Genomic DNA, 24,397 nt, shown 5'->3' with positions numbered 1-24,397 from the left:
GAAATTTTTATACCCTACACCACTTTAGTGGGGAGGGTATATTGGATTTGTGCTGATGTTTGTAACATACAAAAATATTCGTCCTAGACCCACCTTAAAGTATACCATTCGGCTTAGAATCGTTTTCTGAGTCGATTAAGCTATGTCCGTCCGTCCGTCTGGCTGGCTGTCCATGTAAACCTTGGGCGCAAGGTACAGGCCGCAATTTTCAAGATAATTGGAGGACGAAGCCTATTGAAAATGGTTAAAATCGGTCCATTATTTCACCTAGCCCCCATAGAACAGAACCCCCCGAAAAGGGCTTCTGAGCCCATAATTATGTTAAATATACAGATATATCGATAAAATACGGCACAACTAAGTTTTATAGAAGTCTTGATGACCCTGCCAAATTTCATAAAGATCGGGCCCCATTTGACCCTAGCTCCCATACCAAGTCCCCTTCAGAAAATTACTTGAATGTCCCAAATTAACTTATAAACACAAATATCGCGTTGAAATTCAGCACAATCAAATATTATGTAAATATAAATATATTCACAAAATTTTATAGGGCTTGGTCCATATTTGCCCCTAGCCCCCATATAAAGCCTCTTTCAGAAAATTAGTTTTTCATCCATAAATTTCTTAAAAGTATCGAAACAAGGGAATATTGAAGATAAATGCTTTATTATGAAAAATAAATCACATATAATATTCATAACTGGTGTAGGGTATCATATGGTCGGCCACGCCCGACTGTACTTTCTTACTTGTTACTCATAACTTTTTACGTTGTGAACCAAATTTTGCAGATTTTCAATACCAAACTGCTTCGGAAAACAATGAATGTTCTCAGTGAATTTGGTTGATTTCATTTGCTTAGCTTTGTGAGCGTGTTTTAACCAGACAAACAGATAGACAGACAGACGGACATAGCTAAATCGACTCAGAATTTCATAAGGACCCAGAATATATATACAGTGAACTCTCGATAATGTGAACTAATTAATGTCGGGGTAGTTCATATTTTCGAATTTGTTCACATTTTCGATTGTGATTTCTTTTTATATATATTACTCAGTTATTCTTTCTAAAAATCATTTCTGCAAGGAATGAAAATGCAAAGATTACTAAAAAAAAACTTTTTGTAATTTATTTGGAACATAAAAAGTTTTTAAAATAGTATCTTAATTACGGAAACAAAACATGTGCCGGGTTTTACAGTTCTCCATAAGGGAAATAAAGTACTTTATTACTTAGTGTGTATTTTAATACTTAAGTAAAATTTATTTCTTTGGTATAAATTATAAATTCGGCCCTATAACTTTAACCATTTATAACATATTTATATTGGGTTTTAATAAAAAGTACTTTGCAGGTGGAGGGTATTTAAGATTCGGCAGAGCCAAATATAGCATTCTAACTTGTTTATGCCTTCAAATGTAACGGCTCTGATCCAGCCAATGGATCAAAATGCAATTAGAATCACCAAACTTCATTATAGAAGAAGACTGTTCTTCTGGCAACAATTATTGCAAACGAGGGGGATTTGCTTGAATCGATGAAAAAAATCACACTTAAAGGAGTTTCTATTCTAGAGGCTTCCTGGAACCGAGTTGGTAAAGAAACTTTATCTAACTTTTGGAAAAATATTTTGAATGTGGTAAATGATGAAGCAATCAGAGGTTAGATCTTTAGAAAATACTGCTGCAGATCTTCTACAGACATTGTGCCCTTAGGAAGTATTTACTGCTGTAAACATTAGAGTTTGGATCAAAATTTGATGAAAATGATTTAATTGAAGAGTCCGACGATGATGACGACTGTTTTATTGAAGCGCCTGAAAACAACATTAAAGCCAAAGAAGCTATCGAAATTTTTAACAAAGCTGTCCAATGGGCTGAATTTCAAATGGTCGATCAAACATTAAAGTATTGAAAAAAATCAGGGAATTGACAGTAAATAAGCTGGTCGAACAAAAGAAAAAACAGAAAATAATAACCGATTATTTCCATATTTAATTATATATGTATGCATCTATCTTTTTTCATTGTAAATTTTATTTATTTTTTTGTCGTAATATTTTGTTTGTATTTTATGTACATACTACGTATGTACTCTTTATAAAATGGATTTTTAAAACCTTTTATGTTCCAAATAAATTACAAAAAGTTTTTTTAGTAATCTTTGCATTTTCATTCCTTGCAGAAATGATTTTTAGAAAGAATAACTGAGTAATATATATAAAAAAAATCACAATCGAAAATGTGAACAAATTCGAAAATATGAATACCCCGACATTAATTAGTTCACATTATCGAGAGTTCACTGTATACATATTCTGGGTCCTTATAAAATTCTGAGTCGATTTAGCTATGTCCGTCTGTCTGTCTGGTTAAAACACGCTCACAAACCTAAGCAAATGAAATCAACCAAATTCACTGAGAATATTCATTGTTTTCCTAAGCAGTTTGGTATTGAAAATCAGCAAAATTTGGTTCACAACGTAAAAAGTTATGAGTAAAAATTTCAGACTACCTCAAAAAATTAAGTTAAGTTAATTAAGAAACTACCAAAGATAATTCGACAAATTTTGTCACAGATTATTTTTTTCATCTATAGATTAATTATGTTTAAAATTGTAACAATCGATCCAAAATTTCCCATAGCCCACATACAAAGGTATATATTCCCGGAAGTTAATAACTTCCTCAAATATATCGGTATCAACACAAAATTTTGTACATATTGACATTATATGAACAGGAAACAAAACTACCGACTTAGATCTGTATCGGTCCACAATTGGTCATAGCTCCCATATAAGGTCCACTTTCGAAAATCACTTAAATAAACATATTTTATTGATAAATAAAGCTATCGGGATAAAATTCGACATGAATATGTTTTGTATATACATAAATCATTCTACGGAATTTTTTTCCGGATCGGTCCATATATCACTTAAACGAGCATAATTCTTTGATTAATAAAGCTATCAGGGTAGAACTCGAGGTGAATATGTTTTGTATATAGATATAAATCATTCAGTGAAATTTTTTCCGGATCAGTCCACAATTGGTACTAGCTCCCATATAAGGTCCACATCCTAAAATCACTTAAACAAGCTTAATTCATTGATAAATAAAGCTATCGGGATAAAATTCGACATGAATATGTTTTGTGTATAAATATTAATTACTTTATGAATTTTTTTTTCGGATCGGTCCATAATTGGACATGTCTCCCATATAAGGTCCACATCCGAAAATCACTTAAATGCGCATAATCCTAATAGATATTATAAATTTCTTTGTAAGTTTGTTTATTTGTTTTTGCGGCAATCACGCCTAAACAGATGAACCGATTTTCTTCAAATTTGGAACATAGAAAGATATATGTCTGGAAGCGTCAATAGGCTATATTACTTTCCGAAAATTGGACTAGAAGGGGGTAAAAATGGGTAAAAACGACGAAAATAGGGTACTTTTGCGCATAAAAATTTATTTTTGTCTATTTTAATGCGAAAATATTTTCGATTTAGCATTCTTAAGTGTCAGAAATATGTATTAGAAAAGTTGCGTTGCGAAAGTTGGAACAAAACGGGTACCAATAATTGGAAAAATGGAAAAAACTGGGAAAATCGGTACTTTTGTGCTTAAAACCTGATTTTTGTATATTCTGACGCGAAGTTATCTTCGAATTTTTATTAGCAAAGTTCCGTTGCGAAAGTTTGACCAAAACTGGTAAAAAATGCGGGAAATGATGAAAAACGGGCAAAATTACTGTTATGTCCTTAAAAAATGATTTTTGTCTGTTCTAAAGCTAAATACTTTCGATTTAGCTTTTAAAGTTCCAGAAATATATATTAGGAAAGATTTGTTGTGAAAGTTGGACCAGAAGGGGGAAATAGGCATGTGGGTAATTCAAACTTAACGGATAATTATGTGTAGTTTAGGTACTTTTCCGGATTTATGCAAATACTTGAGAAGTATTTTGCTGTAATCAGTCAAAAGGTATATTTTAGAAAAATTAAATTAAATTGGGAAAAAGGTGAGTTTCGTGTTTTTCATAAGGTCCTCACCTAAATGGCTGGGCCGTGTTTCAATTGGTTATATCTTTATTCCAAAAAATCAGAAAGGGACGAAATACGGAACGCGGTAAAATTATTATTTTTTTAAATGAAGAAACAAAAGTAATTTCTACTTATATAAGGGGATAATTATTTACAAACAAAATTTTTATTTTATAAACGGTTTATAAAATAGATTTTGTATGGAAATTTTGTTTTATAAACCTTTTATAAAATAAAAATTTTGTTTGTGAATAAGGGGGTTAAAATTTTAAATATTAATATTTTAATAAACTAAAAATTTACAGATAAAAGGATCGAATTTTGTTTTGTAATTTTAAGATGATATGAAGTTTTTGAATTTGTGGAAAGTTATAAAGTATAAGTATTAAAATACATACTAAGTACTAAAGTACTTTATTTCCCTTATGGAAAACTGTAAAACCCGGCACATGTTTTGTTTCCGTATTTAAGATACTATTTATCATTTTATCATTGTAACTTCTTTATGCATCTATGCATGTAACTAATTTTGATTAGGCCCAGAAACATTTGTATTAAGTGACTTTCAGATACCGACTGATTATTCTTCGACCTATTATGTGCCGATCCTGTCGATAATTTATATGGGAACTATGACCAATAATGGACCAATTCGAAAAAAAAAACAAATAAGAAATTATAGTCGGGCGAGGCCGACCATATAATACCCTACACCTTTGACAAATATATAATGTGATTTATTTGCCATAATAAAGCATTTAAATTAAATTGTACCTTGACTCAGATATACATACTTAAGCCGTTTATTGTTGAATAAAATTGTGGACATTTAAGTGAAATTTTGATGGGGGCTTTTCATAGGGGCTAGGGTCATATGAGGACCTATTATTATGGAGTTCGTGAGGGTCATCAAATTTTGTATAGAACTTGGTTTTTGCAGCTTTTTTCGAGATATGAGTATATTAAACATAATTATGAACTTAAAAGCCCTATTCGGCGGGTTCAGTTGTATGGGGGCGAGGTGAAATAATGGACCGATGTAAATCATTTTCAACATTCTTCGTTTACGGTACCATAAAAGATCATGTGCCAAATTTCATTGAATTATCTCCAAAATTGCGACCTGTAGTTTGATTACAAGGTTTAAAAGCCCTATTCGGGGGTTCAGTTGTATGGGGGCTAGGTGAAATAATGGACCGATGTTAACCATTTTCAATAGGCTTCGTCTACGGTACTATAAACGATCATGTACCAAATTTCATTGAATTATCTCCAAAATTGCGACTTGTAGTTTGATTACAAAGTTTACAAGCCCTATTGGGGGTTTCAGTTGTATGGGGGCTAGGTGAAATAATGGAACGATCTTAACCATTTTCAATAGGCTTCGTCCCTGGGACAATAGAAGATCATGTACCAAATTTCAGTGAATTATCTTCAAAATTGTGACCTGTAGTCTGATTACAAGGTTTACATGGACGGACGGACATAGCTAAATAGACTCAGAAAATGATACTGAGCCGATTGGTATACTTTCAGGTGGGTATTGGACCAATATTATTGTGCGTTACAAACATCAGCACAAACCCAATATACCCTCCCCACTAAAGTGGTGTAGGGTATAATAATAAAAATGATTTATCTATACACAGAACATACTCATGTCGAGTTTAATAATATATTATGTGGCATTAAGTGGTTTTCAGAAATGAACCTTATATGGGAGCTAGTTATGGACCGATGCTGAAAAAATTGCTTATATGGAATATAACCAATTATGGACCGATGTTGAAAATGTTCACGAATGATTTATATATATACAATATATATATATACTAGCTAAAACCCGGCGAGCTTAGCTACTCCTGTCGATATAAAATAAAAAATTTTCAAAATATATTCATATACATTTTTTGTTTATAAAAATTTTATTAATATTTGTTTGTCACTATCCAAAACCATAAAGTAATAAGACAAAGAAAGTTTGATATTTAAAGTATTTTATTAATTAATGATATTTATGTACATATATTATTTCTTAATAATTATTTCTTATTCCTATTCATTAGAATAAATTTACAAAATATTACAAAATTACTAAAATTTAATTGACTTAATATTTACAACTAAAATTTTTCTTAATAATTATTTCCTATTCTAAAGCCTTGGGATATACAATATTTTTCGTTTTCCCCTCAGGCGCGTAGATATACAAATCTGAAGGTTTCTCAACTCGCGAGCATGCAACATAAAGCTGACCATGTGAGAAGCATGGATTTTCGAGATTTATTCCACACACTTGCAGGGATTGACCCTGAAATTCGTTTATTGTCATCGCGAATGCCAAACGTGTAGGAAATTGCAACCGTTTAAAGTCGAATGGCATTTCCGATGTTGTCATTGAGATCCGAGGTAGTAAGACATCCGTTCCTTTATATTGGCCAGTTGTAATCGTTGCTTCGATTAAGTTGTTCATTAATTTTTTAACTGTTAATCGAGTACCATTACAAAGACGTGGTGGATCAATATTTCGCAATAAAATAATTGGAACGCCAATTTTCAACTTCAATTCGTGGGGATACATTGACGACATCATCATTATTTGTAACAGTATCGATGGATTTATATGTTTTTAAATTACCATCGACTCTATTCAAAATAATGTTTTTGGGTGCCAGTAAAGCACGCTCACATAACCACTGCCTATTTTTGAATTTACGTTGAAGATTTGGAAAAACACAATATATTAACTCTTTCTTTGATTGTGTGATCCTACAAAAGTTAGAGGGAAACTTTACACAATTTGTGGTTGTCTCAATTGTCATTTTTCCATTTCCTAAATCCAGCAATTGTTTTGTTGTTAATTTTAACGTGTGAACATGTTGCCACAGATATGATGATTTTAGGCAAGCATTGAGTTCATCAGCCGGTGTTGAACCAGGTATCACAGGAAGTGTCTGGCGAAAATCCCCCGCTAAAAGAATTAATGCACCTCCAAATAAATTAGAATTACTTCTCATGTCCTTTAAAGTGCGATCAAGCGCTTCTAAGGATTTTTTGTGGGCCATGGTGCATTTATTCCACACTATTATTTTATATGTTTGCAGGATTTTACCCATTGAAGAATTTTTCTTAACATTACATGTATAATCTTCAGAAAATTGTGTTTTCAACGGTAATTTGAGTGCATAATCTAAAAGTGTTGCTGCAATACCTGATGACGCAATGGCTAAGGCAATATTCTTTTGTGATCGAACTTTAGCTAAAATTAATAAGATGAGAAAGGTTTCTCCGGTTCCTCCTGGCGCATCAATGAAATAAAATCCTCCTTGTAAGAAATAATTATTAAGAAATAATATATGTACATAAATATCATTAATTAATAATATACTTTAAATATCAAACTTTCTTTGTTTTATTACTTTATGGTTTTGGATAGTGACAAACAAATATTAATAAAATTTTTATAAACAAAAAATGCATATCAATATATTTTGAAAATTTTTTATTTTATATCGACAGGAGTAGCAAAGCACGCCGGGTTTTAGCTAGTTTCAACATAAAAAGTAGCCTATAGTTCCTTCCAGAAATACAGGAAGAAACTGTGAAAATTTCAGGAAAATTGATCCAGCCGTTTAGCAGTCTGTTAAGCACAAACAAACATACATACATACATACATACATACATACATACATACATACATACATACATACATACATACATACATACATACATACATAAATACATACATACATACATACATACATACATACATACATACATACATACATACATACATACATACATACATACATACATACATACATACATACATACATACATACATACATACATACATACATACATACATACATACATACATACATACATACATACATACATACATACATACATACATACATACATACATACATACATACATACATACATACTACATACATACATACATACATACATACATACATACATACATACATACATACATACATACATACATACATACATACATACATACATACATACATACATACATACATACATACATACATACATACATACATACATACATACATACATACATACATACATACATACATACATACATACATACATACATACATACATACATACATACATACATACATACATACATACATACATACATACATACATACTACATACATACATACATCTACATACATACATACATACATACATACATACATCTACATACATACATACATACATACATACATACATACATACATACATACATACATACATACATACATACATACATACATACATACATACATACACATACATACATACATACATACATACATACTAATTACACATACATACATACATACTACATACTACATACATACATACTACATACATACATACATACATACATACATACATACATACTACATACATACATACATACATACACATACATCATACATACATACATACATACATACATACATACATACATACATACATACATACATACATACATACTCATACATACATACATACATACTACATACATACATACATACTACTACTACATACATACATACATACATACATACTACATACATACATACATACATACATACATACATACATACATACATACATACATACATACATACTACATACATACATCATACATACATACATACATACATACACACTTTCATTTTTATATATATAGATTCTAGCTCTAATAGTTTCTCAGATATAATAATTTTCCTATTTAATTTATATGGGGGCTCCAAGCTCCCCATGACGAATTTCCGCTCTTTTTTCTAAAATACGTTCAGATGAATATTTAAGTTCTTAGTGAAAAATTTGAAGAATTTAGTTCTATTAGTTTCCCAGATAAAAAATTTTTGTATTTTATTAATATGGGAGGTACTGCTCCCCTCATGGGTAGTCCGCCAATTTATTTCCCAAAATGTTTACATGGATATTAAAGTTACTCGTGCAAATTTTTAATATTCTAACTGTAATAGTTTCCAAGATAAACGAATTCTTGTATTTAATTTATATGGGAGGTGCCACGCCCTCTAATGCAAATCCGCCCACTTTTGGTCTTAAATAATTATATTGATACTAAAGTTGCTCCGACAAAATTTGAAGACTCTAACTATTATATTATCTCAGATATACTAATTTAATATTTTCTTAATATGGGCGTGGCACGTCGCCCACATGAAATTTCAACATAAAAAGTAGCCTATAGTTCCTTCCAGACATATAGGAAGAAACTGTGAAAATTTCAGGAAAATCGGTTCAGCCGTTTAGTAGTCTATAAAGCACAAACAAACAAACAAACATACATACATACAAACACACTTTCATTTATATATATATATATATATATATATATATATATATATATATATATATATATATATATATATATATATATATATACATAAGGTGTGTTTCAGAATTATAAGAACACTTTTTATTATAATATTTTTCTTAAAAATGTTTAATAAATTTTATAAATTATTTTGGAAACATGATCACCTTTGAACGTGCTTTTCATGGATGTGCAATTTGTCTCCATTTCTTTCGTAATTTCTAATATTTTTCAAATAACAAGTTTGTCTTTGTTTCAAAATTATAAAAACACTTCATTATTTATTAAAAATTAAATACAATTTTAAAAAATTATTTGGTAATTCGGCCTCCCTTATATTTTAGAAGATTAAATATTCCAGAATTCACACTTTTTACTAAAGTTTTTATTATATTTTGATAAATATTTGATGATTCCTGTGAAATTCCATTTTTTCGTAAATTAAGGCTTTCGTACGTTGATTTCCCAAGTAAACTCGATTGGGTTGTATCCCCTAAAGACTTTCCATGGACTTTACATCTAGTTAGCACTGCTGACCACTCTAAAGCAGGTGTATTTTTGGTGTTAAACCAGTTTTTGAAAAATCTTATGTTGGGTATAAAGCATTTTCTTGCTGAAAATTTAGTTTTTTGTTGGACTTTGTGTCATGAAAAGCACAAAATTAATTTCTAGAGTTCTGGCGAAGGACGTGCTGTTAATTTTACATGAATGAAATTGGAGGCAGACGTCGGAGCAAAAAGCTGCACTAACCATCAGCAACCCATCACCAAAATTTCTCTTGGGAAAGTGTAGGGAATCCTTGCTCATATCTCCCCAATATCCTTATTTTCTATCTGGATTCCACTTTTTTCCTTCGAAAATATAAACTGATGTAAAATTTATAGTTATTTTCCCATTTACAAAAAAATAGATAAAGTAATACTTGGATGTAATTTACTTGCATGTTTTCTTTCGCTAACTGCAGCTTTGCAGTAACATTATGGGGTAGTAACCGCGGAACTTGCATCATTTTTAATTATTTTGAATTATTTATTTCTGAAATTGTCCTCCACACTGTTATTTTAGGCACTGAAACGCCAATCTGAGCTTTTATATATTTTAAACTCAAATTTGAATTGTTCTTTTTACGAATAATATGGGGTATTTCTCGCTGGGAAAGAGTTTTTTGTCACGCTGATCACTTGGTTTGTGCTCAATTATCACGATAAATAAAAAAAATAACAACTTTCTCAATCCTATCCAATTTCTGAGCAATTTGCCTAAATTTCAAAAGTTGGTCTTTTATGGCCGAAATTTTACCTTTTGCAGGGTCAGAATGAAAAAAATCTACATGGTACATCAAAGACACAATTTTTTTCTTTATTTTAGGACCAATTATATCCAAGATTTTTGGCCTACTAAGTTGCATAATAGGTTTTTATTGATTTGGTTTTATAATTATGCAACATTAAAATAACGGAAAACTTCCAGAAATGCAACAACAATAATCTCAAAATTATTTTTTTTGTATATGTATAAATAGTAAATGCAAAAACGTATTATTTGTACAATTTTTTTGTAGATCCATTCAATACTTGAAGAGAAATTCGAAAAATATATTTGTTCTTATAATTTTGAAACACACCTTATATATATATATATATATATATATATATATATATATATATATATATATATATATACATATATATATGTATATATATATATATATATATATATATATATATATATATATATATATATATATATATATATATATATATATATATATATATATATATGTTTATACTTTTTATACCCTACACCACTTTAGTGGGGAGGGTATATTGGGTTTGTGCTGATGTTTGTAACATACAAAAATATTCGTCCTATACCCACCTTAAAGTATACCAATCGGCTTAGAATCGTTTTCTGAGTCGATTAAGCTATGTCCGTCTGTCCGTCCGGCTGGCTGTCCATGTAAACCTTGTGCGCAAGGTACATGTCGCAATATTCCAGATAATTGGATGAAATTTGGCACACACTCCTTTTTCGGCCCAAGGACGACCTATTGAAAATGGTTAAAATCGGTCCATTATTTCACCTAGCCCCCATACAACAGAACCCCCCGAAAAGGGCTTCTGAGCTCATAATTATGTTTAATATACCTGTATATTGATAAAAAAGCGGCACAACTAAGTTTTATACAAACCTTGATGACCTTGCCAAATTTCATAGAGATCGGGCCTTATTTGACCCTAGCTCCCATACAAAGTCCCCTTCAGAAAATTACTTGAATGTCCAAAATTAACTTATAAACACAAATATAGCGATGAAATTAAGCACAATAAAATATTATGTAAATATAAATATATTCACAAAATTTTATCAGGCTTGGTCCATATTTGCCCCTAGCCCCCATATAAAGCTTCATTCAGAAAATTAGTTTTTCATCCATAAATTGCTTAAATGTATCGGAACAAGGTAATAGAAGATAAATGCTTTATTATGAAAAATAAATCACATTTAATATTCATAACTGGTGTAGGGTATCATATATGATATATATATATATATATATATATATATATATATATATATAAGTTTGTCAATCCGTGTGTAACACCAAAAAATATTCATCTGAAACCCAACAAAGTATATATATTCTGGGTCCTTATGAAATTCTGAGTCGATTTAGCTATGTCCGTCTGTCTGTCTGGTTAAAACACGCTCACGTTAAATCTAAGCAAATGAAATCAACCAAATTCACTGAGAATATTCATTGTTTTCCTAATCAGCTTCGTGTTGAAAATCAGCAAAATCGGTTCACAACGTAAAAAGTTCTGAATAAATATTTCAGACTACCTAAAAAAAATTAAGTTTTTTTTCCCTAATTCTTGAGTAGTTTTCTCAGAAACTACCAAAGATAATTCGACAAATTTTGTTACAGATTATTTTTTCCATCTATAGATTAATTATGTTTAAAATCGTAACAATCGATCCAAAATTTCCCATAGCCCCCATACAAAGGTACATATTCCCGGAAATTAATTTATCGTTAATAACTTCCTCAAATATATCGGTATCAACACAAAATTTTGTATCGGTCCACAATTGGTCATAGCACCCATATATTGTCCACTTTCGAAAATCTCTTAAATGAACATATTTTATTGATAAATAAAGCTATCTGGATAAAATTCGATATGAAAATGTTTTGTGTATACATTTGAAAAATATTTGGAATTTTACTTACACAAAATACATGTTAGTTTTGGAACATGTTATTATATTCGTAGTATTAATTTAAAATTGTATGTGCATTCAGAACAAGGTAATTTACCTTTACCGGTATCACTCAGATTTGTAGAAAGTTAGAAATGTAAAATCCTCTATAGTAGTATTGAAAAATAAAGTTTGTATTCGACTGTGCCGAAATTAAATACCCACCATCAAAATATTGTAATGTATTGATATTAATATCAGCATCAATGTGATTTTCAGAGGAGGTCCAATTCTTGTGTCAATTTTGGTCCAAATTTGCAACACAAATAGAATGAGTCTTCTAACTCGTGTTTTTAGCTTACAGACACAGAATGTGTATACATTTCGATGTGTTAACAAGTAAGAAGTTATAGTTGGGCGAAACCTACCATATAATACCCTACACCAGTTATAAAATAAAATGTGATTTATTGTTCATAATAAAGCATCTAAGTTGAATTGTACCTTGCCTCAGATATACTTTAGCTATTTTTTGTTGAATAAAATTGTGTACATTTAAGTCATATTTCGAAGAAGCTAGGGTCAAATGAGGCCGTATCATCAAAAAATACATCAGGGTCATGAAGGCTAGTATAGAACTTGGCTTTGCAGCTTTTTGTCGAGATACGAGTATATTAAACATAATTATGAACTTAAAAGCCCTATTCGGCGGGTTCAGTTGTATGGGGGCTAGGTCAAGTATTGGACCGATGTTACACATTTTCAATAGGATCCGTCTCTAGTACAATAGAAGATCATGAAAAATGATTCTGAGCCGATTGGTATACTTTAAGGTGGGTATAGGACCAATATTATTGTGCATAACAAACATCAGCACAAACCCAATATACCCTCCCCACTAAAGTGGTGTAGGGTATAAAAACGAAGTGAATAAATAAATTTATATGTGCTATGTGTATGGAATCATACCACTTTAAAAAATAAAAGGTTTAAATATGTATAAAATTAGCTCTGCGGAATTTAGTTTTGCATGAGTCGAAAATAAAATAAGATCGTAATTTTCAAGTTAATGAAAATTATGGCTCAAAAAAAGAAATTAAAAACAGTTTTTGAAACAAATCCCGGGATTTATTTTGAAAAATCCCGGGTTTCTGGATATTCTAATCCCGAAAAAATCCCGGGATTTATTTTCCAAATCCCGGGATTCGGGATTTGCCAATCCCGAAAAATCCCGGGATTTTCGGGATCGGGATTTCGGGATTGGCATCCCTAGTATAAAACAATAACAAAGTAAGCTGTTTCACTTTTTTACATAAAAACATATTCCTGATCTAATGCGTGGAAGTTTCATTACATATTGTGTTTAGACGATCTCATCCGTATCCTTCTACAGAAAATTTTGACAGATACATATAATATTCATTGACATTGAAAAAGTATGTACTAATTTTTCCACTTTTTGAATCATGTTTCGGAAAATGCCTATTAAAGCTTCCCAAAACCGTAAAGTGTGTGGTTCAAATTTCATTAAATTCGATTCAATCGTTTGTCATAATAAGACGTAACAAATATTTCTTTTGCAGTTTAGTTTGTCAAAAATATTGATATTTATAAATTTAATTTAATTTTTAATTTAAATTTATTAATAATAATTATTATTATTCACAAACAATATTTCTATTTTATAAAAGGTTTATAAAACAAAATTTCCATACAAAATCTAATTTATAAACTGTTTATAAAATAAAAATTTTGTTTGTGAATAAGGGGGTAAGTATATATGTAAGTAGAAATTACTTTTGTTTCTTCATTTAAAAAAAAATGATAATTTTACCGGAATAAAGATATAACCAATCGAAACTTCTAATTAAAGATATATCTCTGTTTAAAATTTCTTAATGTCGGTCCAGCCATTATTCTCAAATGTATTTCTTGTTATTTTATAAAGCTACAATTGAGATATCATGGCAATATTTAAAAAATGTATGAAAAAAGTGCCAAAAATGCAAAACATTTCCCTTTTTCCCTATTAAATATAGATTTCCCAAATTTATTTTGTTTAATAAATGTTGCATCATTTGTAGAATAAATATTTAGAAAAAACCCGAAACTCCACTTTTTACCCAATTTAATTTTTCTAAGACATACCTTTTGAGTGAATACAGCAAAATACTTCTCAAGTATTTGCATATTTCCGAAAAAGTACTTAAACTACACATAATTACCGTTAAGTTTCAATTACCCACATGCCTATTTCCCCTTCAGGTCCAACTTTCGCAACGAATTCCAAATTTGAAGAAAATCGGTTCATCCCTTTAGGCGTGATTGACGCACAAACAAATAAACAAACTTACAAAGAAATATATCTATATATCATGAATTCCATGAGAAATTAATTAAGAATTGACCAATGGTCTTCAGATTTCTTTAATTTTTTGTTAACACATAATCTATTAGACGCATAAGACATATCAACGTTAAATTCTTAAAAATTTCAAGAAACGCGATTTTTATGACGATTTTAATTTGTTCGAAAACTACAAAAAGTCAAAAAGGTATAAGACTTTGAACGTCTATATCTTTGAGAGTTTATATCGGATTTTTTAAGATAGTGCATTTTTTAAAGAAATGCACTTTTTGAATGCATTTTTGAAATCGTTCTCCCTGTTTAAAATTTTTTAAAAGTGTATAAGTTTATTTGAAGCTTTTTATGCAAAATATAAAAATATTTTGTTGTGACGTGCATTACATCTATTTTTATCGGTTTTTTTAAATGTTTTATATTAAAAATTTTTTAAATTTTATTGATATTTTATGCATTTAACATAATGTAAAACTGTTTAAAATACATTACTGATCACAATTGGGATGCAAATTTTTAAATTCGATTACAACTAATGTACATTTTCATAAAAATGCATTTCTAAATAATATTTGTTAAGATAAATGCATTTTTATTGCAAATGCATATTGGGTGGATTTTCTACATTTTACTTCATGTTTAACATGTGTGGTAAGTGCATTATTGATAAATTTATATAAAATAAAAAATTATATATTTTTTAAGGGCATTTGAACTAACTTAAATAAAAAAAATAAATTTTCAAAATATCGCGAAAAATGATTGCATATTCGTTTAATAAAAAAAAATAAATTTTATATAATATAAAAAATAACAAGTTTTGATTTTTGATATTTTAAAATACTTTCAACAGGGAGAACAATTTGGAAAACGCTCTCAAGGTGCACTTGCATCAAAAATGCATTTATCTAAAAAAATATTATTTAGAAATGCATTTTTATGAATGTGTACATTAGTAGTAATCAAATTTAAACATTTGCATCCCAATTGTGATCAGAAATGTATTTTAAGTAGTTTTAAAATCTGATAAATTCTTAAAATATCAATAAAATTTCCAATAAGACACATTTAAAAAAATCGAAAAAAATAGATGTAATGGACGTCACAAAAAAATATTTTTATAAATTGCATAAAAAGCTTCAAATAATCGACTTATGCACTTTTAAAACATTTTAAACAGGGAGAACGATTTTAAAAATGCATTCAAAAAGTGCATTTCTTTAAAAAATGCACTATCTTAAACTTTTTAATATAAAAATTATATTAGAATGAAAGAGCTCATCCATAGTAATAGATTGGGTTCTAAATCAAAAAAAATCCGATATAAACTCTCAAAGATATAAAGGTTCAAAGTTGATTTTTGATTTTTTGTAGTTTTCGAACAAATCAAAATCGCCATAAAAATCGCGTTTCTTGAAAATTTTCAAAATAAACAACGGAGTTGTTCTATTTTCTACTTAAAGAACATATATTGATAATATGAAGGAAATTGGAAGACATGAGGTCAAAAATTGTCGGTTTTTTTGTGTTCTTTCCTGGAATTCATGATATATAAAAATCAATGTATGTTTGTTTATTTGTACCTTATAGGAGGCTAAACTACTGAACCGATCACTGTGTGTTCCTCTATATCTGGAAGGAAATAGGCTTCTTTTTATTTTGAAATTTCAAGTGGGCGAAATGCCACGCCCATACACAAAATTATAATAAAAATGGAATATCTGAGAATGTAGCATAGTAACAGTCCTCAAATTATGCAGTACCGAATTTCACATTAATATGAATATTTGAGACAAAAATAAGCGGCCTAAAAAAATTGCCGCGCCCCTTAAATATAAGGTAAATAATTAAACTCAAATATCTGGTAATCTACAATATCTATATTCTTCAAACTTTGTGCATATATTTATTTCTATTCTATGCCGAAAATAGGCTTTTCATTTATAGTAGGCGTGGCACTTCCCACACAGAGATTATACTGAGATTTGTATATCTGGCAAACTATAATAGCTAGAATCATAAAACTTTGTAGGAGTACTTATGTTTGGTATAATAATATTTATGGGCGTGTCATCTCTCACATAAAATTGATTATCTAGGAGACTATATAAACTAGGCTACTTTTTGTTTTGAAATTTCAAGTAGGCGAGATGCCACTCCCATACACAAAATTATAATAAAAATGGAATATCTAAGAAAGTAGCGTAGTAACAGTCTTCAAATTTTGCAGTACCGAATTTTACATTCATATGAATATTTGAGACAAAAATGGGCAGCCTAAGAAAATTGCCACGCCCCTTAAATATAAGGTAAATAATTAAACTCAAATATCTGGTAACCTACAATATCTATAATCTTGAATCTTTGTTCATATATTTATTTCTATTCTATGCCAAAGATAGGCTTTTTAATTATAGTAGGCGCGGCACTTCCCACACAGAGATTATACTGAAATTTGTATATTTGGCAAACTATAAAAGCTAGAATCATGAAACTTTGTAGGAATACTTACAATAACCACAAATATAAATACTTCAAACTTTAATATTATGATTAGCCAATAGATAGGGGTAACCCCCTTAAATAACTTTAAAAGTTACAGTTATCAAATACTTTACTAATAATGTTACTGTCGAAATGTATGTGTATGGCCAAAAAATGCTAGCAATATATATATATATATATATATATATATATATATATATATATATATATATATATATATATATATAGTTTTAAGTGTATCAAAGAATATTATGTATACATATATTTATATAAATACAAGGAGGACTATATTTAATTGATGCGCCAGGAGGAACCGGAAAAACTTTTCTCATCTCATTGATTTTAGCTAAAATTCGTTCACAAAAGAATATTACCTTAGCCATTGCGTCATCAGGTATTGCAGCAATCTTTTAGATAGAGACAGAACTGCGCATTCTGCACTCATATTACCATTGAAAACACAATTTTCTGAAGATTATACATGAAATGTTAAGAAAAATTTTTCAATGGGTAAAATCTTACAAACATGTAAAATAATAGTGTGGGATGAATGCACCATGGCCCACAAAAAATCATTAGAAGCGCTTGATTGCACTTTAAAGGACATAAGAAGTAATTCTAATTTATTTGGAGGTGTATTAATTCTTTTAGCGGGGGATTTTCGCCAGACACTTCCTGTGATACCTGGTTCACCACCTGATGAACTCAATGCTTGCCTGAAATCATCATATCACTGGCAAAATGATCATTCAACTTCAGGTTTTGCAAAACAATTGCTGGATTTAGGAAATGGAAAAATGTCAATTGATTATATCTACGCGCCTGAGGGGAAAACGAAAAATATTGTATATCCCAACGCTTTAGAATAAAAGACAATTACTAAGAAAAATTTTAATTGTAAATATTAAGTAAATTATATTTTAGTAATTATGTAATATTTTGTACATTTATCCTAATGAATAGGAATAAGAAATAATTATTAAGAAATAATGTAAATATCAATAATCAATAAAATATTTTAAATACCAAACTTTCTTTGTCTTACTACTTTATGGTTTTGGATAGTGACAAACAAATATTAATAAAATGTTCCTAAATAAAAAATGTATATTAATACATTTTGAATATTTTTTATTTTATATCGACAGGAGTAGCAAAGCACAACGGCTTTTAGCTAGTACTATATAGAATATTTCTTTCTACAATAGTTTAAAAATAACATTAATACAGTTTTTATACCCTCCACCAACATCAGTGGTGATTAGCGTGGCCGCAAAAAGTCGATCGCTCAAAGTTTAAAAAAATCAAAATCTTTGGCCAAAAAGCTAACATATGAAGCTATAACTCTAGAAATGTAAATAATAGAAACTCGCTTAGTACCTCAAAACAAAGCTAATATTGCACTTCATATTTTATATTATATACATAATTCTTTTTACTTTAAGTCAAACAGAGTTACAACAGATTTTGTCTCCAAAAACGTGACCTGGTCGCGGTAGGAGCATACTTCGTATATTTTGATATTATGTGATAAATGTTGATAGTAGGTAAATATTTTATATATTATTGTTAAAGAGTCATAATGTACATAGATTTAGTTTTCATAAAGATGTAAAACAGAAAAATTGGTTGAAAAATGTGAATGTTATTAAAAATTCCCCAGGCTATTAACGTGTCTCAGATCACTTGATTTGGAAATGTGGAAAAAATTAACTTATTTTGGAAAATATTCTAATAAATCTATTTTATTACATAAAATATCTATATTTACTCGATAATAAGTTTTTGTCCTTAAAAGATATCGTGAACCTGTTCTTAGCTATTATCAAAAAAATATACAGTGTCTCACATAAGTATTCGAATATGGAAAGAAACCTAATTTAATAATATTTTTTGTGCGTAAAAAGAATAAATTTATTTGTTATATTATCTAGAGAGCCCTAAGGATTAATATCACACTCTTTAAAATTTGGAAAAATTACATTTACTTAAATAAATGTAACTTTTTTTTAAAAAAAGTCCATAAAATTATCTCACAAACGTATTCGAATTTTCCCTGTATTTCATATTTGACCATATTATGCGAAACTGAAAACTTAGAATCGAATGTTTTTTTGCTTAAAATTCTTTTAAGGGATTTTTATTAGAGATGCCAAACGGAAATTCCCGATTTGAAAGTACCGAAAACCGGGATTTTAAAAAATGAAATCCCGGGGAATTTCGGGGTTTAAAATCCCGAATTTTTAAGTGTTTTTCCGCGATTTTATACATTATAAAGTGTTAAATAATAGAATTTTAAAAGTTTTTGGACTTAAGATGACTCTACTTACCCAGCAAAAAATCTGAAATTTTTGGTAATAGCCAGTAGTTATTTCATACATTACTTGGTAATGAGTGTTCATTATCATCCACATTATTTTATTTAGCTGAATAGGTTATTACTGGTAAAGAACAAAACAATTGGATTTGTTATGGCTCAATTGTCTAGGTCGCTTATTTAACAAACAGGGGGTTCCTGGTTCGAGCCCTGCTGGATACTGTTTATTTTTTTTCAAAATGACATTCATTTATATATTTTTGTAAAATGCCGTTCTCAAAATTACAAAAAGCAACATGTTAATGGAGCATCTAGTAAGCGGCTGGAGTGAGAAACACAGAAAACAACTGAATGCCTGGGTTCAAATCCCGACCGAGAATTTTTTTATTTTTTGTTTTCTACATACAAAGTCGGCCCAAAATAACTAGCTATCACATAACATATTTGTAGGTTTATTTGTAACTAGTTATTTCGCAAAGTTTTTGTAATCAAATTAGTAACCATTTATTAATTTGTTTAAGGTAGGTACATATTATTTGAACCTCGTCAAACAAAAATAATTAGTTATTCACCCCAAAAGTAATTAGTTTCCACGAGATTCCAATATTACTTTCTAGATTACTAGGTAATGAAAATTTTTGCTGGGTACTTACAAGCTGAAATATCAAAAATAAAAAGGACAATAAATAGGCATAGATACTATCGGATATATAAAAATAACAAGTAAGAAATTATAGGCTGATGAGGCCGACCATCACCAGTTATGAGAGTAAAATGTGATTTAGTTTTCATAATAAATCATTTAAGTTGATTTATACCTCGCCACCGATATATTTTAGCCATTTATTGTTAAAACACTATCTTTCTAAAATATGCTTGTGGGATGCCTTCATATGAGTCGATCCTCATAAAATTTGGAGGACGAATTTACAGTTACATAAAATGTGTTTATGCTGAATTTCATTGCGGCACTTCTCTTTTTAAGCGAATTGTGGACACTAAATTCTTTTTTAAGGCTGTGCTTTGTATGGGGCTAGGATCAAAAGAAGCCCGATCATTTCAAAATTCATCAGGGTATTTAAGGACAGTATAAAACAAAAGCACTACTCCGGAGAAACCCAATATACCATCCCCACTAAGCTGGTGTAGGGTATAAAAAGGGCAATAAATAGGCATTGATACTATCGGAAACCTAATGGGTGTATTAGAATCTATAATGAAAGTCAACCTGTCAATAAGATGGCGAGATGATAATTCCCTTATTTGGGTTAGAGAACACGGGATATAACTAAAAATAATATTGCCTTGGCAAAAGCTGGAATTACTATGGCTATAATTGATAGAAACCATCCCGAATCCCGGGTTGCTAAAAATCAGTCCCGATTGGCATCCCTAGTTTCTATCAACCGAAAGGATGAATTTTTGGTCCATTTGGTCCATAATTTTGGGGCATTTGTACCATCTTTTCATATAATATCATTAAAATGGCGATTTTTTACCATATTTGCAATTTTTTCCTTCTTTTCCAGAGATAAAACCGAAATTTAATTTTCGGATTTAATAGACCTCTTGAGGTATCTAAAAATAATTTTTTTTAAAGGATCTGTACTTAAGCGCTCGAAGATGTATTTTTGCGATCGTTCTTCTGTTTCTAATTGAATTATCTGGATCTTTAGTCCCTTTTCGTAGCACTAGGGTCGATATTTTCCGACAAAGTTGGCTAGTATATATTCTTGTAGATATTAGCACTAATATATTTTCAATTTCCAAGACATTGTATCGGTATACAACTTCAAAATATGCCTTAACAAAACGTCATCCCATACAGTGGATTTCAGGTTTTACTACTCATAACTTCCACGCTTTTGTTTCCCAATAATAACACTGTAAGTGCAAAATTTTGGGTTTATTTTGATCATCGTAAATAATATTTCATCAGATATCAATATTTTTGAGTTAGGCCATAATGATATGGTGACATGCAGCCTGAAAGCCATTGGTTATAAAAATAATGGTTATACTATATTGAAAGTTGTTTCTTCAAGGCATGTTTTGGAGTTGTACACTTCCACAATATATTAAAAATGTTAAAAGCTGATATCTAAAAGAATATATACAAGACAACTTTCCCCGAAAATGGTTGAGCCTAGTATTATATAAATGGACTTAAGTTCCAATAAACTGAACTAGCGACAGAAGAATGATCCCAATAATATATCTTGGAACGTTTAAATACAGATTCTTGTAACAAAAAATATTACTTTTTAGATACCCCAAGTGGTCTATTAAATACCAATATCAAATTTTGGTTTTATCTTTGGAAAAAAGGAGAAAAAATTACAAATATTGCCAAAAATCGCCATTTTAATGATATAACATGAAAATATGGTACAAATCCCCCAACATTGTGGACCAAATGGGGCAAAAATATATCTTTTCGGTTGATAGTAACCCCTTAAAACAATTTTAAGCATAAAAACCATTCGATTATAAAATCTGTGTTTCGTATAATATGATCAAATATGAAATACAGGAAAAATTCGTATACTTTTGTGAGGTAATTTTGTGGACTTTTTTTAAAAAAAGCTAAATTAATTTAAGAAAATGTAAATTTTTCAAGTTTTAAAAAGCGTGATTTTAAACCTAAGGACTGTCTAGACAATATAACAAATAAATTTATTTATTGTGCATACAAAAAGTATTATTAAATTTGGTTTCTTTTCATAGTATACCTAAATTCGAATACTTATGAGAGACACTGTATTTTTTTACACGGCAGTTTCAAAACTCCATTTTCAGTTTTTTTTTTAAATTTTTGAAATATCACCAGGATTATGTTATACTATAGTTTACCAAAACAGAACTTAGGGAACGTGCTAAGATAAACTGAAATCAGACGGCCTTTAACAAAAGCAGAAGAACTTTTACTTATGTTTAGAAATGGTTTCACTTTCATAATTACACACTACTAAGGGATCTCTAGGTCTTTTGGGTCCTTTGCCCTCACTAACCAATGTCCTTCGTGACATTCATAACAAAAACATTAGAAGGACCCCGCATTGTATACTACCTTTCAAGTCTTCTTAACTTATAAAAAAACACTTATGCATTTCGAAATTCCTTAAAAAAATATCGTTAATAAATGTGTATTAAGATAAGTTGATAAATTAATGATAAAGAAAACTTTTTAACAAATATATATGTATAACAACATTCGATTCAAAATATAGGTAAATAAAGAAAATTTACATTAATAATACATCACAACGTTGTTGAGGCCTCCACAAAATGTTTGTTGGGATATTATAGTAAACTGAGCTTAAATAATATTTGAGTGATATTAATGCCCTAATTCTGTTAGATATTGGACGAATTTTCTTCCTCACACATTTGAGTATTTGTTTTTGAATTTTTGAAGTCAATAATGGTTGTTGTCTGTGATAAAAACTCTTAATAACGTAAAATATTTGATTCATTAAAAATATTGTGGAAGTTTCAAAACTTCAAACCAGACGAATACAATTTTGTAGTCTGCTTAATTTTTTAAAATATTAAAAATGTTTTCTTTTGTTGGATTCGTTTCCACAACCAACACTCTTCGTGTCCAGAGGAAACAGTTGCGCGATAGAACAAATCCGTTAGAATTGCATGATGCTGAGTAAGTATTAAATAAAATTAAAATTATATATACTACATATTGTTATCATTAGGTTTCAAAGAAATATTAGATTAAATAAAGAGGTTTTCAAAAATGTGTTGTTCCTGGTAACACCTCATATGGCAAAAACCTACAAACAAACAGCAGTCCACCCAACACTTAAAGTGGCTATATTTTTAAAATTTTTAGCCACAGGAAGTTACCAAAGACCGGTTGGAAATGACTTTCTTGGGTGTGTTTCTCAGGCAAGCATGTGTCGCATTTTAGACGAATGTCTAACAGTTTTTGAATGCCACTACTGCCCAAAGCAAATCAAACTTAATATATCCCAAGAAGAGGAACAGAGCGCAAAATGCAGAATTAATGAAAAATTTAATTTTCCCGGGGTTTTAGGCTTCGTTGATGGCACACACGTGCGGATAAAGTGCCCCGAAGTAAATCCGGAATTTTACTACAATCGAAAGGGATACCACAGCATAAACGCCATGATAGTAAGTATGACGGTTTTGAATAAAGTTTTTCTTTAAATGTTTTTCAATTACAGATTTGTGATGATAAACTAGTAATTCGTTTTGTAGATGCTCGACATCCCGGCAGTAATCACGACTCTTTCATTTGGAAAGGTAGCCAAGCTGACGATTATTTCAATTTATTGTATAGTGGAGGTGAAAGAAATGTTTGGGTGTTAGGTGTGTATATTAATGTAATATTGCTATTATGAACTGTTTTATACTTAATTCTTTGTTTATTAAACTAGGAGATTCCGGTTATCCATTATTACCATACTTAATGACACCGCTGAGGAATTGTAACACGGAACAGGAAGAAAAATACAATAAAAGCCACATAAAAGCTAGGAATTGTGTAGAACGCTGTATCGGCGTCCTCA

The 24,397-nt window shown here is 29.8% G+C and overlaps 1 protein-coding gene across 1 annotated transcript in view; it reads left to right on the top strand.

The window, feature by feature from the left end:
- The first annotated feature begins 23,334 nt into the window (after positions 1-23,334).
- The window catches only part of LOC119615958 (putative nuclease HARBI1), a 1,290-nt gene continuing 227 nt past the window's right edge, over positions 23,335-24,397 (top strand). The window contains exons 1-3 of the mRNA XM_037972017.1: positions 23,335-23,999; positions 24,053-24,197; positions 24,266-24,397. The exon at positions 24,266-24,397 is cut by the window's right edge and continues 227 nt beyond it. Of these exons, the coding sequence (XP_037827945.1) occupies positions 23,628-23,999; positions 24,053-24,197; positions 24,266-24,397 (649 nt within the window). The 5' untranslated portion in view covers positions 23,335-23,627. The remainder of the gene's footprint in view (positions 24,000-24,052; positions 24,198-24,265) is intronic.

This window comes from Lucilia sericata, unplaced genomic scaffold (assembly GCF_015586225.1).
Source record: "Lucilia sericata isolate MDLA Ls3-8-SP2 unplaced genomic scaffold, ASM1558622v1 Contig000049F_arrow, whole genome shotgun sequence".
Taxonomy (NCBI): domain Eukaryota; kingdom Metazoa; phylum Arthropoda; class Insecta; order Diptera; family Calliphoridae; genus Lucilia; species Lucilia sericata.
Note: the sequence above shows the minus strand (reverse complement) of the source record. Positions and strands in the feature narration are given on the sequence as shown.